The 17,811-nt window shown below is 45.8% G+C and overlaps 2 protein-coding genes across 2 annotated transcripts in view; one reads left to right on the plus strand and one right to left on the minus strand.

Annotated features, from left to right (window-relative positions):
• SP110 (SP110 nuclear body protein) overlaps window positions 1-9,883 on the minus strand; it is a 35,411-nt gene extending 25,528 nt beyond the window's left edge. The window contains exons 1-6 of the mRNA XM_021682970.2: window positions 9,722-9,883; window positions 7,910-8,078; window positions 5,814-6,068; window positions 5,405-5,449; window positions 3,106-3,183; window positions 994-1,062 (exon numbers count right to left, since the gene is read on the minus strand). Coding sequence (XP_021538645.1) covers window positions 994-1,062; window positions 3,106-3,183; window positions 5,405-5,449; window positions 5,814-6,068; window positions 7,910-8,078; window positions 9,722-9,868 — 763 coding nt within the window. The 5' untranslated portion in view covers window positions 9,869-9,883. The remainder of the gene's footprint in view (window positions 1-993; window positions 1,063-3,105; window positions 3,184-5,404; window positions 5,450-5,813; window positions 6,069-7,909; window positions 8,079-9,721) is intronic.
• Window positions 9,884-12,402: 2,519 nt separating this feature from the next.
• Window positions 12,403-17,811, plus strand: part of LOC110591562 (nuclear body protein SP140-like) — a 62,132-nt gene continuing 56,723 nt past the window's right edge. The window contains exons 1-2 of the mRNA XM_044913444.1: window positions 12,403-12,466; window positions 14,165-14,296. Of these exons, the coding sequence (XP_044769379.1) occupies window positions 14,283-14,296 (14 nt within the window). The 5' untranslated portion in view covers window positions 12,403-12,466; window positions 14,165-14,282. The remainder of the gene's footprint in view (window positions 12,467-14,164; window positions 14,297-17,811) is intronic.

Here is a 17,811-nt window from a genome sequence, read left to right on the forward strand (position 1 = left end):
AGTAAAAGCTGAAGACACCTGGGCTTTCTCTGCCTCTTGGAAAGAGGCATTTAAATTCCAAAAGATTAGGGTGAGGACTCAGGATTGTTTCAATCTCATCTCAAAGCAGCAAAGGGTTTTTTTTGTTTTTTTTTTTCTTCTCCTTTCAGGAGGGCAAGAGGATGATTGTCCTTGTCCCGTCCGTAAACAGAAAATCCATCATTCTCTGTCCCTTGTCTATGGGATATCATCTGCCTCTCAGAAAGATTCCATCAGCTCTCTTCTCGTTGCCTATGGGTCTGCGTGTGGGAGGTAGATGCTGCAATGTTACTCTGGCTGTTGAGTTGGTTGTGAATATCAATGAGGAATTCTTTCCCCTGATCCAGGTGCCTGGGTTCCTGCAGTGGTCATACACATGAAGAATGTGCCTATATGCCTATAGGGTACCCTCTCAGACCCTTCACAGTTTTTGACAAAGCACTTACCATGGCACATGGGCATAGACAGCTAGCACAAATCTTGAAATCGGCAGGTCAAAAATTGAAAATTCTAAAATTTCTCCCCCAATTATTTGCATCTTCTCTAAGCAACACATGCCACCATTCACCTGGCCATTCAAGCCAGATACTGAAGAGCGAGCCTTGCTGTCTCTCTCTTCCCCAACTTCCAATTCATCAAGGTCTATCAACTCTGCCTCCAAGTTGGTCTTGAACTGGCTCTCCTCTCTCCATCTCCACTGCCAGACCTGAATGCAGAGTTCTATTGACTTACATGACATCTGTCCCCCCCCCCAGCAAATGGTTGCCCTGCTTCCATTCTTTTCTGTTTCCAATTCGTGCTTTACACAACCCCAAAATTGTTCTTGTCAAACGTAAAATGGGATCATGTCACTTCATTGATCAGATCTCTTCAATGTCTCCTCATTTCATTAGAATAAAATTCAACTTCCCACACCTTGACCCACAAGCATGAGCTATCTGCAGCCTCTGACCTCTTCTTATTCTCTCATCTTACCTTTTGGGAGGCTTTTTTTCTGACGTCTCTTTTTTGGAGTTGACCAGATACTTCTTTTTCTTTTCTTTCCTAAACAGAAAGGGTACAGATCATTTTTCCATGGCCACAAACATAGACCTGCCAACTTTACGTGTCAACAGGTCTCAGCTTGAACTTTCGGTCTTCAAACCATAGTGGTGAGGAGGTCATTGGTGACCTTACTTGATGCTGCTTCATGGAGTAATGAGGGAGAAGATGAGTGACATGAAGAGATGGGGACACTGAGTTTAGCTAAATCATTTCTAGCGGTTTGGTTGTGAAATGGAGGAGAGAGCTATGGAAACAGGTGAGGTGAGCTGAGGATCAAGAGGAAGCTCTTTTTATGAGCTATGATAAACTTGGGCAGTGGCTGAATGCAGATCCTATGACAGGGAGATGCTGAATTCTCAGGAGAAAGAAGGGATCATGGACCCCAACAGGCAAGGTGGAATGATTGCTGTAGAGAGAAAGAGGGAACAAGAGAGGAGGGGACAGATGCAGTTAGAGTTTGCTGGTTGGTAGCAGGAACTGAGGAGATTCCTATCTGATGCCTTTCCATGAAGTAGGAGAAAAAGTAATCTGCTTAAGAAAAAGGAGGTGGTGAGGGGGTAGGCACTTTGAAGAAAAAGCTCAGTATTGGAAAGGATCATTGCAAGAAGTGGAATTGTCATGCAGCGTGCGAGGATCATTGACGCTGGACTCATGAAGACACAGCCCGTGTGCTCTGCCCTGCTGTGTGGCTCTCCCCAGAGGTGTCTGCCTTCAGACACAGTGTGCAGAAAGCAGATAATGGGTCCCTCCAAGACCTGCCAGAGGGTTCTAGGAAAAGACCGAGAGAGGCAAGGCAGATTAAGATATCAGCAAAAAGGTTACTGAAGCCATGGTTTGTGCACTCTAACCTGGTATGAAGGGGCGTGAAGAGAGGCATAAGACGAACCTGAAAAGAGATAGGCCAGTGGACTGGCCATCCAAGTGAGGTTGAAGGAAAGCTCCAGAGGGAACAAATTGTAAGGAAGAAATCAGGCAGGGATACTTTCAAATTAATTTTTTAAACGATTTTATTTATTTATTTGAGAGAGAGAACACACATGTGTGAGCTGGGGGAGGACCAGAGAGAGAGGGACAAGCAGACTCTGCACTGAGTGTGGAGCCTGACATGGGCCTTGATCCCACAACCCTAAGATCATGCCCTGAGTCAAAATCAAGAGTTGGAGGCTTAACTGACTGAGCCACCCGGGCGCTCCTTGAATTATTTTTTAAGATTGGGCTGGGGAGGAGAGCTCAGAGATTGAACAATGGCTGTAGAAGGAGCAGACTTCAAGGATTAGATGTCAAAAAAGAGAATTCTGAAATTAATTATTGGGAGGTCGAGCCAGGCTTCAATGATGAGAATGCCGATCGGTTGCCTTTGGGTGCAGGAGGCCAAGAATCAGTGCAGAAAAATATCACTGGAAAAGAGCCAAAGAAGGATCTAAGGGGCCTCTTATCCCTGTGTACCTTTAAGGTTTCCTGGATGGTGGCAGGACTTGAACTGACAGAAAAATTCTAAGTCAGCCTTTGAGGTGTGCTGAGGACTTGGAGGCAAATCAAGGATGATAGTGGTGAAGAGCGATGGAACTGTTCATTTGAATGGTTAAGCCTTAAAGTAGAGGATGGAAGAGGAAGGGGTTGGCCAGGGATGGAGGGTAGCAAGCAGTGGGCATCTACCCTGCCTTCCACCATGAGTGATAGCAGAGAGTATGCAGCCCTGTCTTAAAAGAAAGCAGTGGGTCCTCTTGGGGGAACCCATTTTCAGTTAAAGAGGGAGGTACAACTAACCCTCTAAGAAGTTGTGGGTAAAGGAGACCTTGATGATTTCAGAGCAGGTGATTGCAATGGATACATATTTCAATGGCCTTCAATGCCTTCCGGCTTCCCTACAATCTTCATGAAGGCTTTCAAGGAAGATGCAGTGAATGGGAGAAACAAGCTGTAATGAGCATCATAAGAACAATCACATGGTGGGTGCTTCTGACCACATAGGATCCGAAAAGCAGAAAGCAGCTCCAAATTCATGCTCCCGACATCTACAGGAGAAAGTCAACCTTTCCTTACCTTTCTTGTTGGGAGGTGTGCTGGATGCCTCCTGGAGCTCTTTGGGGTCATTTGGTTCAGGAGAGTCATCTGTTATCACTAACAAAGGAAAGAGATTTCGGTTCAGAGCTTGGAACAGGCTGAAGGAAAAGTCCTAAGGGAGCTGAGGGCAGAGCAGGAGGGTGCAAAGCGTGTGTCACCCAGGGCGGGGGTCTGCCAGCCCTCGGGCTCCCTGGCTCTGCCTTGATTTGATCAGTCTGTGGTTAGAGTTACCTGTGTGGCCATCCCCGTGAAGCAGGGAACAATTGTCCCACAGAGGAGGGCTCAGTTTGACCCGTTTCGAGAGGCTCCCCTTACATAGTAGAAGAGAGGAACACAGGCTATCAGCCACCCTCACGCAAGGAATGAGGCTGCGAGTAGGGTGAGTGCTGACCTTGACTTCTGGTGGCTTCAATGAAGGGGAATGTCTTCGCCATAGGAAAAATACATGTTATTGCTTAGAGGTCTGTGAATGGATATTTTTGAACCGCTCTCTTTGTCATTATTTCACCTTGTAAAATGGTGAAGGAAGCTAAGTGCCTTATATATTTCTGTGTACAAGGACCAAGAAAGTGGGAGCTAGCCTCGACTTGGCTAGCACGTGTTAATCGCAAATAAATACAAAGTTCTAGTTTTTGCTGCACAAGGAAGACAGAAGGGGCTGGAAGCCATAATAAATCTCATGTAAGACTGCCAACTTCCCCTTGTTTACATGGTACTATGAGATCAATCTCAAATTTTGGCCTGCTTAAGAACAGGTCACTGAGGCAGATGGCAAGCAGTCATGAGACATTTTAAATAATTTGTTGCATTTCAAATTATTTTAATCCTATCAACTCTTAAAAATCGAAACGATATAGAAATGACTAGGCTTGAAGGTGAAACTTCCCCACAGTCAGGGTGGGGGCTGGGAAAAAGAACCATCCACACCTGGGCCACACAGTGTTTTTGTTTGCTTCGCATTTGGATGGAGCAGTTTTGAGCTTTACCTTATTGCAGGGACCTCAAAGCATGGGTGAGTTACACAGTTCTGCTCTGACTCAGTCCCCTGTCCTTTCCCCAGGGTTCCTGCCACCAGCCTTAGCAGACCTTCTAGTGATGTTTGCAGCACGAAGATGGTGGTCCAGGGTGGTGAGGAGACCCCTGTCTCAAGAAGATCCGAATGGCCTCTCCTCTTGGTAGACATGGAAAGTAAGGCAAGCTAAAGTTGTCTACATCAAAATTACCCGGCATGGGGTCTGATGGGACATCTCTTGAGCATTTCGTTATCTCTTATCTGGGGGCTCAGGTTGTTACCGGACACTGAGCAGAGGAAGAAGAGGAATTTCAGGTCCCAGGACCAATGAACAGGGACCAGAGGGGGAGGAACAACACCAATCTATTCCAGCCAGTAAAAACAATGGGGCCAGCCGAACACCAAGGCCCGGCAAGGGTGGGATAGAGGGGGAGAGTCAGCCATCATTTCCTTTCAACTAGCTGCTTACTAATTTTTTTCTACTTTATTATTATTTTTTAAATTTTAATTCTAATGTAGTTACCATACAGCGTTATATTACTTTCAGGTGTAGGATACAGTGATTCATTACTTACTAATTTAACAAATTATTTCTTTCTTTTGGTAACCTAGAAGATGGAATCTTCCATTGTTATTGGCTTCATGATTATGTTATTTGGATGGTGTGTATTAGAGGAGTGAAGGAAACATTTGGACCAAATGGGGCCCTTTATGCTCAGTATTGGAGAGTCCACGATACCATTTTTGACAGAGCCCGATAATACTCCACGGTTATATTTAATGTAATCAAAGTCCTTAATAATGATGGTTGGGAGAGATAAGAAACACAATTTTGGAAGCTAAATCTTTCAATGTTTTAGCAGATCTTTCAATCAGCAGAGCCTTCAACGTTTTATCATCTTTTCTAATAATTTCAATAACATTACTCTTAGAGTCCAAACTACATAAAAATGAATATGATTGAAAGGCCCCTGTAATCAGAGGGTGAGTGATTGAGTAAGGGTCACAGAGGGATGTATTGCACAAGTTACATGTCAATTCAGAACACTGTTATTAGTTGGACATCGCGGCATCAAACTGGCTGTGGAGACATCCCTGACAAGTAGTCCTGTGCTGAGCTGGGGCATCAATCTGCCTGTTTCTTTTTCTTTGTCACACCTGGTTCTTTTCCCTTAGGCTTCCGTCACAAGCCTCTGGGTTGGCAGGTGCATGTTTGTCCCTCATACCCACTCTGAACTAAACTAAGTCAGCCCCAAGCAATATTACCTTGCACAGTGTCAGGAGGAGTGCCAGGCATCTCTTGTGAGTCTTCTTCACCATTTATTTGGGATGTTAAGTTGTCATTGGGCATTGAAGAGAGGAAGAAAAATCATTACAGGGTACAGAGACAGAGTGTCAGGGAGGAAAGCAAGTGGTAAAAACACCCAAGACAGAAGCCCCAATGCCCCAGGGCAAGAGTTGGCCTGCTCCAGGGGTGGGGAGCTGGTGTTTGGGCTCTAGGCTTTCCCCAAGGCCCTGGCAGTGCCCATAGTCCTTCTTGGAGAAGGCTGTGTGTGGTAGGTAGGCACATGGGATGGACCAGATTAACAAAAAGGTGGGACCCTGGGCTTCTAGACATGACCACAGGTACCCTCGGCTGGGGAGGCACAGGTGTCGGACAAAGTCTTCCCCTCACCTGGAGTGATCCTTCCTTCCTGGGTGGTTCTGGGGAGAGCCACGGCAGGGTCAGAAGGGCTGGATGTTTCGCCCGTGATCTCAGCGCTGTGCTGTGTGGATGCGCTGGGCTCAGTGACACTGGGAGCATGGGGTGGGTGGCTCTGGGGTGGGGGCAGCAGCAGCAGCGTCTGGACAGAGCGCCCTTCTGCTGGGTTGGCTGGAGTTTCGAGGAGGGTCGGTGCAGCTCTGTTCCATCCTCCGTAGGAATTGACAACTGGGATTGGTGAAGGAACATACATCAACACCCTGGCTACTCAGAATGATTAGGGAATTTCTTTGTACAAGACTTCCGGAGGGCTGGGGGCATGGAGTGATTCGTCCTCCTCCAAGTGTGGAGAACTGATTCATCGCCAGCATCAACTGTTTGTGGCCCCTTTCTATTCTATGTGTTTGATTTGGGCATTAGACCTCTGGTCTAATACTAAAGTCGTTTCACACATAAAGCTGAGTTTGACTTTGTACTCAGGGATTTAATTTTCTTTAGTTTTTCTTTAATTTTGGTTTCAGAATTTAGACAATTTTGTATAGTGTTATAATTTTAATACATGTCCCTGTTTTAATAAATAAACACATCACACCCCCTGTAGCAAATAAGATAAAATGTAAATTCCTTCACATGGTGCATCCTTTCTACTCTGGTTTCTGCTCATTTCTGCAGAATGAGCTTCTGTGCTTCCCTGCCTCACACCCTATGATGGGCCACACCAACCTTCCTCCCCATCCTCAATACTCCAGGCCCTTGGCTTTCTGCATGCGATTCCTTCCATGGCCAGGTTTCTCTTATGATTCTTTTCCATCATTTATTTCAGGAGTTGAGTTGTCTCAACCAGTGAACAGAAAAAGGAATTAAGGTAGGATTTTGAAGGGCCTAGAACAAAAGCACAGATTTGCAGATCCAGAAAGACGCATGAGCTCGGCTAGGTTGGGGGGCACCGCAGTGTGTGGTGCCTCTGGCTCTCAGACTGACTTAGCGTGGCTTCTGAGAACCCAGTCCTCCCTGTGCCGCCCTGATGCTGCCGGGAGCATGGGCTCAAGTGCACTATGCCGGCCGGGAGGGGCGCTTTTCTCTTTCCTTGCCCCTTTAGCTCAAGGAGGCATTTCTCCTTTGGGGGAGGAACTTCTTGCTGTCAACAGTGGTTACCCCACTAACAAAATGTCACAATGCAGTGTGATCTGCTGCTGGTCCTCTTCCTGTTGTTCTCAGCTAAGTGAACCATGCGCTTTGGCCAAACTGTTTGTCCTTAAACCTAAAATGATCGTGTCACCGCTTCCTCTTTCCCTGGCTTCTTCCTTCCCAGCTCTGTCCTTGCTCTTTCTCCTGCTCTTTATTCATCCAGCTCGTACTCGTTCCCAGTGTGCATCACATTCTGCTTCCTTCTTCTACCCTCTCTCTGTCTTCAGCTCCCTCTCCTCTCTCCTCCAGCTTCACACTCTGCCTTCCACCTGTCCTTGTTTAAAAGAGGGATTGAAATCTCAGGCCCTGGTGCTAGGAAACCCAAGTAGGACAGCTGGCTCTGCTCTTAGCAGACAAGTAACTTTGGGAAAGTTATTCTGAGCTTTAATTTCTTCGTATGTCAGATGGGGATAATAACGACTTCACAGGATTGTTTTAAAGATGATATGAGATAATCATATAAAGAAAGTGCTTGGGACGATGCCTGGTACATAGTAAGTACTAAAAAAAAAAAAAAAAAAAAAGATACTTATTGCCCATCCGTATTCATTTCTCTTCCCCTCTGGTTCTCCTTATCCTTCTGCCAGACTGAGTCTCTGCAACTGCATTTCCCTAGAGACTGTCCAGTGGGGTATACACTGGACAACTTTCCCCCACTTCATAGAATAGGTAAGACAGAAATGTGTCCTCTAGAAATTCATCGTAGAGAGCTGGAGCCAGAGGCAGCTCGTCCTGGCACGCTGGTGAGTACACTCCCTATCTCCCCAGAGAACCCGGCACTCAAGTGCATAATTCCACGGGGCTGAAAGCCAACCCAAACTTTGAGGGTAGCAGCTTCTGGCATGCTTTTATAGCCCAAGGATATTCAAGAAGCCTCGTACCACTTCTGAAGCCCTTGAGAATCATCGTCAGGTTGGGGTATTCACGCAGGTTAATTCGGCTGAACAGCATCTCCAGAAATGACAGATTGGAGGTCTTTTCCAGGTGGGTGAGGATGTTGTACACCACTCTGGGTACAGGGACATGATTTCTACAAGCTTCCATGGATTCCTTAAAAAATGGAATCGAGGATTATTATAAATGATTATAAAATGGAATGGACGTTTATTATACATTTGTGGTTTTCTAAGTCATAGGAATGGTATTTTGTTCTGTTAAGAAGGAATTTAACACAAATGTACAAACTCTAACGTAGAAAAGTCACAGTTCCACGTGTTTACTTTTAGAACTTCACATATATTTGGATTGTTAGTCATAGGAATAAATAACTTAGCCTTCTTTAAAATAAGTCTGCTTTGTGAACCTTATTTTAGGTACATTGGAAGGAAGAGAGAAATTTTAGGGAAGGAAAAGGGGAGTCAAAGGTTTTTACTGTGTAATTAATTCTCTAAGGCTCTGGGCAGAACTCTGTCCTTATAAAAGAAGAGAAGGAGAAAAGACAAGGAGCCAAGGAGTTGGTCACAAGTGGCAATTCTGCAATTGCTTGTTAGCCTCTGCTCTCTCTCTCTCAGACTTGGGATGGCCTGAATGGGTTCTAGCCACAGGGAAATCATCCAGCGAACTCCTCTTCATGAAAGGCTGGCCAAAAGGAGAAACATGGCAGGAGAGAATTGGCTGCATAACACTTACTGAGCACCTACTAGGCTAGTCCTTGCGTACGTAGCAATGGATAAGATCGCCATGGTGTTACCCATATTGAAGGAGGGACTCTGTCAGGTGCAGAAGATAGGCATTAAATAATAAACAAATTAAAGAAATGCCCAGTTGCTATGGAGAGAAGTGTTATGAAAGGAAAGCATAGATTTCTCTGAGAAATCAGTTAGATGAGTGGGTTAAGGAAGCCTCTCTGAGTAGTGACATCTGGGCTGTGACGTGAAGAGGGGTTGGAGCCAACCAGGCCGAGACTGGGAGAAGATCGTTCAACCACTGCTGCACTTCTCTGGGCCTGGGACTCAAAAAATGCATTAAAAACCCCAAAATTATAAAAGAATGCCATTTTTGTCCACACAGCCATATCTTCCAGTGCCTGCCTTGCTTCACATCTGAATGGACTGTGTGCAACAAATTCTTGGGAAATGGGAGTGTACCCTTAGTGGGTTGAATGGTGTCACCCCTCCAAAAAGATATGTCCACTTGACCCCTGTGAATGTGACCTCATTTGGAAAAAGGGGACATTGGAAAAATTACATTTGCAGATGGAATTAAGTTAGGCTCTTGAGATGCCATTACCCTGGATTAAGGTGGGCTCTAAATCCCAATGACCAGTGTCCTTATAAAAGAAGAGAAGGAGAAAAGACAAGGACAGGAAAAGGTGATGTCGAGATTGATGTGGAGATTGAAACAGCGATCGTAAGTGATTTTTCTACAAGCCCAGGACCACAAAGTGTTGCTGGTACCACCAGCAGTTAGGAGAGTCAGGGAACGGATTCTCCCTCAGAGCCTCAAGAAGGAACCTTGATTTTGTACTTCTGGCTTTGAAAACTGTGAGACAATACATTTCTCTTGTTTTAAGCCACTGGGGTTGAGGTCATTTGTATGGCAGCCCCTGTGACCCCGTCTTCCCCTGAAAATGAACCTTTGGGACTAGGCCTTCCGAGCTCCAGAAGCCCTGGGGCTTGGGGTGTGAAACTTCAGTGATGGGGACTTCTTGGTGGGGGCTGGGCTGCCATGGGAAAGTGGGCAGCGCGACTCACCCGGTATATTGTCTCTGTGATGAAGGAGCTGTCTCGGAGGCCTTCGAGGAAGGGAAATGGCTTGTATATGGCATAAGCAATCTCCAGCTTCTGGTATACGAAGTGCTGGAGAAGAGCCTCTTCTAAGGCCCTGGTCATGGTGAACATCCTATGAAAGAGGCATGAGAGGAGAGGAAAGACTCCAGGAACTCGGGGAGCTGCTCTTTGCGCTCAGTGGGCATCTTCAGACCAGCATCCTGGTACCAAATGTAGTAGCCCTTGGTAGTCTGCAAAGCAACTCCTGCCTCAAAGCGTCATGGGCATAAGAGGCAATGACCATGCCCAGTGACCACAGAGGCAGAAAGTAACCTAAAAGATGATGCTGAAATCCCAAAGGGGCTGCTGGTAAACGTAAGACAGATAGTCAAAATAGCTAGTATCTATTGAGTACTTCCTATGTGCCAGGCTTTGTTCTAAGGGTTTCACATGCAGCAACTTATTTGATCTTCACAAAACGCTTGCAAGAGGGTTACTATGATTTTACCCATTATATTGTGAAGGACACCGAGACATAGAGTTGTTTACTAAGTTGCCCTAAATCGCACGACTTGGAAGTGGTAGAGGTAAACAAATTCCAACTTTCTACTTCTAGGTTTATGGTCCTAAGTTCTATGGTCCATGGCTATGTTGAACGGAGTTAAGATTGCCTGGGCGGCAGCTTAACGCAAACGCTAGCAAAGCTTGTAAAAAGGGACCACCCCAATAATGAGTAGAAAGATGAAAACCTGATAATATTTAGAAAATTTAGTAACCCACCTACAATCTTTGACACACAAGCAGGCCAAACATAAGCAGACATGAAAGATGTGAAAGACATGATTAGTAAAGGCAAAGTAACTAATTTATTATATGTATCAATTTCATATCTCAGAACACACATGCACCTTTCCCATGCCCATGCAACATTTATAAAAATTAACCACTGATAGACCAGGAGAAAATATCCATGTTATAATAGGCAGAAAACACACAGATAACATTCCTGACAAATTGTCAAGAAAAGAGTACTAACAAAAAGTTCAACCATCCAGAGATATTTTTTTAAACAAAACAAACAGATCCCATCTTTCCAATTTCATTTTGTGTATGACTGAAAATTAAACTATAAGTAATGACTGTTTCCAGGATTAATCCCAGTGGTAGACTGAGCAGCCCTGCTCTCTCTACTCATTCCCACATCCTTTAAGTTTGACAGAAAAAAAAGAAACATATTGTAAAAATAGAATAATCCATAATAGTACTGGAAAAGAAAAGATGTCATAAGAGGTCTATAATCGTGAAGAAATCCTGGAAGATTGAGAACAGGTGGAAGGGAAATCTAGCATCCATGATATAGACAGAATCCATCATACGGGGAAGAATACTGCAAAGATCAGCACAGAGCCAGAGAAAGCCAGAATGAACAGGTGGTAAGAAGAGCAAGTGGCCGTGGGGTTACATTTAGGATGATTAATTATACTACAGCATTCAGAACATAATATCCACCAGGTTCCTTATCCTTCATCTGTTATAATTCTCAAGAATGAAAGCAAGGCACAGAGAGGTTAAGTAACTAGCCCAAGGTTGGCAAAGCAGAGCTTGTCTGACTAAAGCCCCATTTTTCACTAGTGCATGATATTGGGTCTCATATGCTAGTGTTCAGACTTTTATCATGTAAAAGGAGTCTTAAAAACGAATAAACAAAAGACAAACATCCATGTAGAAAAAAAAGCAAAACACAGATAGGCAATTAAGTCAAGTGTGCAATAAATATATAGAAAACATGGCAATTCACTAGTAGTTGGGACAGTACAAAAGAAGACAACTTAATAATGTTTGCCTATCAAAATGTTCCACATAGAGAATAAAAGCAATAATCACAGATGCTCCTGGTGAAAATGTAAAAAGGTCCAAATGTTCTGGAGGCTAATTTAGCAATCAGGGTCAGATGCTCTAAAGTATATATTCCCTTGAGTCCCAAATTCCACTTCCAGGAATTTATTTCAAGGAAGCAATCATAAATGTGCTTCAAAATATATATAAAAAAAGTTCATGAAACACTGGAGAGGAAATTAAATGTTCTCTCCTTATTGTCTCTTTCCCACCAACTACCTCTAGTCACTTGCACAGTGGATAATAAATGAGTTGCCCATTTGGGGCAGAGTGCAAATCACAAAGCACAGAAGAGAAGAGTAGAGAGCAAATCTTGGTTCCATCCACAACAACAGGCTAGAATTTAGGGAAAGAAGAATTGAGCTGTGTCTCTGCTCCCCCACCACTCCCACGTCTGTCCCCCTTTTTTGGAGTCTCTGGTTAAATCCCACATTGCTCTCTATCTTTGGAAGACAATATTTTACAAAGAGAGAGGCTCACAATTTCAATAGTTGGGTTCCACCCTGTAGCTGCTGCCAGGAAATCAGCTATCAGAGCCCAATCACCAAAAAGAAAGAATAAAGCAGCTGAGACAAAAACCCACCTGGATGCTGGGTCAGCCACCTGCTCCTGCCCCTTTCCCGGTCCAGGGGCTGGGCCAGGGATCACTCCCGGAAGACTGAGAGAACAGCAGGGAGATGCCAGTGGGTGAAACAGGAAGTCTGTGCTTTGCCACATGCAGAGAGGGCCAGGCTTCCGGAGAAAAGAAAAGTGAAAGTATTTGGAGCAGATCGTGCAGGAAGCTGAAGACAGTGCCTGCTGCCTCCCTCCATCTCCATCTCCGTCCAGACACTTGTGAGGTTCCCGGGGCATTTGGGGGAGGTGGAGGGTGATGCCTTCTGGACCAGCCTGGGGAGGGGTGTGCAGAGGGGAGGAGGCAGAGGGGTCCAGCCCCAGGGGCCACGGGAGGGAAATGGGAATCTACCATCTATGTGCTTCCCTACCCACTTCTATTTCCCCAGGACTTGTTCTTCTTCTGTACTTTTGGGGGGATGAAAATGTTCCCACACTGAAGTGGGGTGATGGTTATACAACTGAATAAATTTACTAGAAATCATCAAACTTTAAAAAACAAACAAAAACCAAAGGGGAGGGGAGGTGACTCAGAAATGCCCATAATTTGTCAGGATAAAATTATTGCCTAAGAAAGTTGAGATAAAAAGGAACCTGAATATAATCTGAAATCACGTAGAGGTAGGCAGATCTCTGGGCAGGAAAGTGACCAGGGGCCAGGCAGGCATTTGGGAGCCGGGGATGTGAGGAAGTCAGGTCTAAGGCAGAGCTGGGGCCAGGAGAAGACTCGAGAACAGCCACTTGCAGGATACCCCCTCCACACACCCTTTAAAAATTCCTTATGTACATTGGCATGGAAGGTCTGTGAGAACACAGAAATCCGTTTAACGTTATTTAAATCAGTAATTCTCAAATGTGTTCTACCCATGAGTTCCCCTTACCGGGACACCCATGCTTCTTCCTTAGGGAAAAAAAAAGATGGGAGAAAGGATTCTGGGGTCTAAGAAGCCTTGAAGCCAAGGCTCACGTGCTCAAGGGAGAGCCCTTCCATGCTTGCTATGGAGGCACCAGGACACCTGAGTATTTTCTAGAGCAACAGGCTCAGCCCTGGTGTGGGAAGGTCACCACTGTAAGAATGACAGACGCAGAGGAGCCTCAGGAAGCCCGTGGTAATGGAGGGAAGCCCAGGACACAACGTGACACTCCCAGCCGAGGAGAGGGTTCTGTGGTGCTCGGTAGCACACAGCACTGTGCGGTGCAGGGACGTGGGCAGCGAGAGGGATTCAGACCATTTTGTACAATTGTCACACTTCATTTACCTGAAGCCCTCCACTTACCCTGGAAGACCCCCTCATGGACACTGGACATCCCAGCCTGGAACCAAGAATCTCCTCCTTTAGACCTGCCCAAAGATAGATTAGGCAAAGACACCGAAAAAAAAAAAAAAAAAAGCAGGGGTGGAAACATAATGCCAGATCGGACAGAAATGATTAAACTAGAAAAAGATGTGAATAAAGATAAAAGATGTTTCTATCTCAGCCACGCATGCTTGAGAATACAGTAAAAATGGGAAAACTTCCGCTGTTTATTTCAATGACCCATGTACTGAGAATTTACTAAAATTAGGTATAATTCCTTTTTAGCTCAATTTTATTGAGGTATAAAATGCATTCATCTTAAAGTGTACATTTAACTCGATGAGTTTTAACAAATGTAATCATAATTACAGTTAAGATATAGATCATTTCCATCATTCCAGAAAGTTCCCTTGTACCCTTCGCAGATAGCCTCCTCCCCAACCCCAGCATCAGGCAACCATGATGTGCCTCCTATTACTACAGATTCTTGTTACTGGTATCAAAGTTTTACATAAATGAAAACATACAGTAGGTGCATTTTGATGTGTGGCTTCTTGGGGTCATCATAATGCTCTTGAGATTCACCTCTGTTGTTGCGGGTCAATAATTTATTCTTCTTTAGCCGGTGTGCTGGCCAGCTCTTGTTCATCCTGTCCAATCACCATGATGTCACCAATGTAATTGATCAGTGTGATGTTCTATGGGATGTCCAGGTGATCCAGATCTCTACAGACTATATTATGACAAAGGGCAGGTAAGTTAATATAACCCCAAGACAAGACTGTAAATGAATGTGCCTATCTGTCATGCAGGAACTAAAACTCTTTCTGATCCTCCTTTCCAACGGAAAGAACACATTTGCCAAATCAATGGCTACATACCGTGTATGTGAGGTCCGTGGAATGACCTGGGCTGGGGGTCTTACTGCCCAGACTGCTTATTTTCTTATCCCAGTCTTTGGCCATCCTGTAAATTCTGAGAGTTACCCAATATATGTCTAAGAAATTGATTTTTCTGCCTGAGTTAGTCAGTGTCAGTTTTGATCACTTAAACCCCAAAACTTCAACTGATTAAAAGTTGGTACCAGAGAATGAATTGTGGGCAATGAATCTGCACAGAAATATGCTCAAACTGAGTTTGGTTATCTGACCTACCTGCACATAAACGTAGTGGACATCCCATTCGTGTTCAAAGATGGGAGTTTGGTAGACTTTGGCAAACAGGGGCAAAGTAACACATTAACTTCTAGCACTGGATTGTGATTAGGACTCTACATTTCACTCCCAGATTCCAAGTGCCAGATCTTAGCACACTTAGCAAAATGGAGAAGAATTTTCCAGGTAGAAAGAAAGCATTGACTGGCCTTCAGAGATTCCCACCTCCTTGGCCTAAATCTGGGTGGGAAAACAGAGACAGGACAGAGGCCAGAATCTTCTTATCCCATGGGTCATACGGAAGAAAAAGAAAAAGAAAACAACTCTGCCCCTGTGTTAGGAACCAGCGACTATCTGATGGGCATAGATGGTCTTGGTCCAGGGTCTGTTATCTCAGGGAGATTGGTTCTCTAGCGAACATAGAGAAAAACAAGACATGTAGGAGATACAAGCTAAAATTCCAGCCTATTGTTATCTGGGCTAATGCATGATATTGCAAACTAGGGCTTTCTTGTAAACTTGACGGGACTTCCCCTGAGGAACGCCAAAGACCTTGTGCTTCCAAGCAAAAGAAGCTGGCACATTTATGTCATTGTCCCGCTGAGTGGTGGCCTGGGTCTGCCTGCTGCTGAAGGGCAGGAAGAGGAGAGAGAGAGGAGACACCACAGCAGGTTCTTGTAGTCTGTGCCAGGCCTTATCCGGGCCACTGTGCCCCATGAAGAGGACAGCCATGCCCAACAGAGGCTCAGCTTCACAGCCCATTTGCCCCACAACGTGAGAGAGGGAGAGACAAAGGACAGGCAGTGGGTGGTGACAGGCAGTCCCAGGTGTGCGAAGCACCTGGTAGACACGCAGACCCCACCCACTGGGAAGATGTCCTCATCAATATCCCCAAATCTGGAATCTGTCCCAGCCAGATGGATGTTCACTTCTTTGGAGGAAAGAAAGAGCAGAAGTGGGCAGAAGGGTAGAAATCTCTGGCCCTCTATACTTGGCAAACAGATTTGTGCAAATTTCTAGCACATCTATAATGAGCCAGACGAAGCAGGATTCGGTGGAATATACTTTGGAAACATCCTGCTTTGCTTCTGGTTCCCCAGACCTCGCCTGCTTTGGCCATTGCTCTGAGCGAGGCCCTGGATTCTGCAGATGCCCTGGCTCTCATTTGCCTGTCTTGGATCCACTGTCCTACCTGGATTTCTAGTCCTCCAGTTTTGTTTATTTTATTTGCGCTTTGCTCCCGTTTCTTTTTCTTCCAACTTTATGCTGATACGGTGTGTTCTTGTAAGTTGCTTTAAACCCTTTACAGAATGAAGGCCGGCTATGTGTGAAAAAAATTCTGTACAAACATAAATGTGATGTACTTGGTAGCTAGCGTCCCATTGTCCTTTGAGGTCTAGGTAATGTCAGTTCCAAACCCTTTCCCCATCCCATGGGAAGCCTGTCACCCTGATTTCAGGGACGAGTTGAAGCTCAGTTTTTTCTAATTACTCTGGCTGCATTTGTAAAGTGCCCATGAATTCAAGAAAACTTAGAATGGCACACCAAGCCTCTCTGGTCAAACTTGGCACTTCCCTCGGGTTTCAGGAGTGGGGAGTTTTCTCAGGCCTTTGGCTGCTTTCCAGCAATTTGAGGAACATCTTCCCCACCTCATAAGGCTGAGTATTTCAGCTCTGCTCAGCCCTGTGTCCAGTCCAGGCTGGGTACTGTGCCCGGCCAGATCTGAAATGTCTGGCTTTCCTTCTTTCCTTCTCACAACCACCTGAGCAGAGAGAGGCGGGGCAAACCTGGGGTTCACATCCTGCCCCCCTACACTCTGCCCCCTCACCGCGAGGCAATCTGGATCCATTTGAGTGAAATCAACCTTTCTGCACTCTTTCCTTTGCACGAACAGTGACTTGTCTGCCGTGGAGACTGAGGTGGCCCTGCTCCTCCTCCCCGGGGCTGAGAACCGCCTGAGAGATTGGGCACAGGGCAACCTCGTGTTGGTATAACCACACCACGCTGTTCAGCGATTTCACTTTTACCCTTCGGGTGCCACACAGGACACATCAACCAATTGGTAGACTTTCACCTCAGAGCTCCGGGGAGGCACAAAGGCAGTAAACGTCTGCTCAAGGTTGACCCTGGGCCAGCTCCATGACCCCGTGGGGCTGGCAGTGGCAGATGGTGGGTGGAGGCAGCCAGCTCAGCCACAGGTCGGTCCTCACCTCCTGTCCTTGATCCCCAGGTTGGCGTCTACGCTGGTTATTTCTGTCTTCCCAGACTCATTCCACAGGTATATGACAGAACAAGATTACACATAAATAAATACTGGGGAAATCAGATTTCTTAAATCACAGCAGATTAGCAGCCGGGGAAACTTGGAGCCATGTTGACTCACGTCACTTTCTTATTTCCTTGCAAAAGCCATGCGGATGGACTGGCATGGGCAGAACTCCCTGGTTCTCTCGAGGCCTCGCTGCAGGGTTCCATGATTCCCAGGCCCTCCGAATCCTCTCGTTTCCCCCCACGCCTCCTTTCTCCCTACGCCAGCCCCCAAAGACAACTCTGCCCAGAAAAGTTTCTTTTAGAAAAAGTAACGTCGAAATCGGATGCCTGTTCTCAAACTTCTGGTTTCTGGGCAGCTGGGGGTTAGGTCTGCTCAGAGCTCATCTAAGCAGGGCATCTGAACGCCAACGAGTTACAGGAAGTGAAAGCAGACCCAATACTGACAAATGCAACTAGGTGGGGAGGGAGGTGTTGCTTTATCTCTTCCGGGATGTTACACATTTGACTAGGGAGGGAGGGAATTTGTCTTCTAAAAACACAAGACAAAGACTTCAACACGTTCTTGTTAGAAATTAAAGCAACATGAAAGTGTTTGGAAACCCCCTAACCCAGACTCCAATGCTGGCCGGGCCCCAGCAAGGCACCTGCATTGCGATCAGCAGTGGCAGAAGGTAGGTCCTCAGCACCCAGCACCCTCACTCCTGGCAGCCAAGGATGCAGCCCACAGCTGCTCCTCCACCTGGTCCCGAGAGATGGGAGATGAGCGAGCTTGAGTCCAGCCAGGCCTTGGCCTCCAGGCAGGGAAACGAAGGCACCGAGAAGTGAGGGTGGGGTAACGCTGACC

The sequence above is a fragment of the Neomonachus schauinslandi genome, chromosome 3, assembly GCF_002201575.2.
Source record: "Neomonachus schauinslandi chromosome 3, ASM220157v2, whole genome shotgun sequence".
Lineage (NCBI taxonomy): Eukaryota > Metazoa > Chordata > Mammalia > Carnivora > Phocidae > Neomonachus > Neomonachus schauinslandi.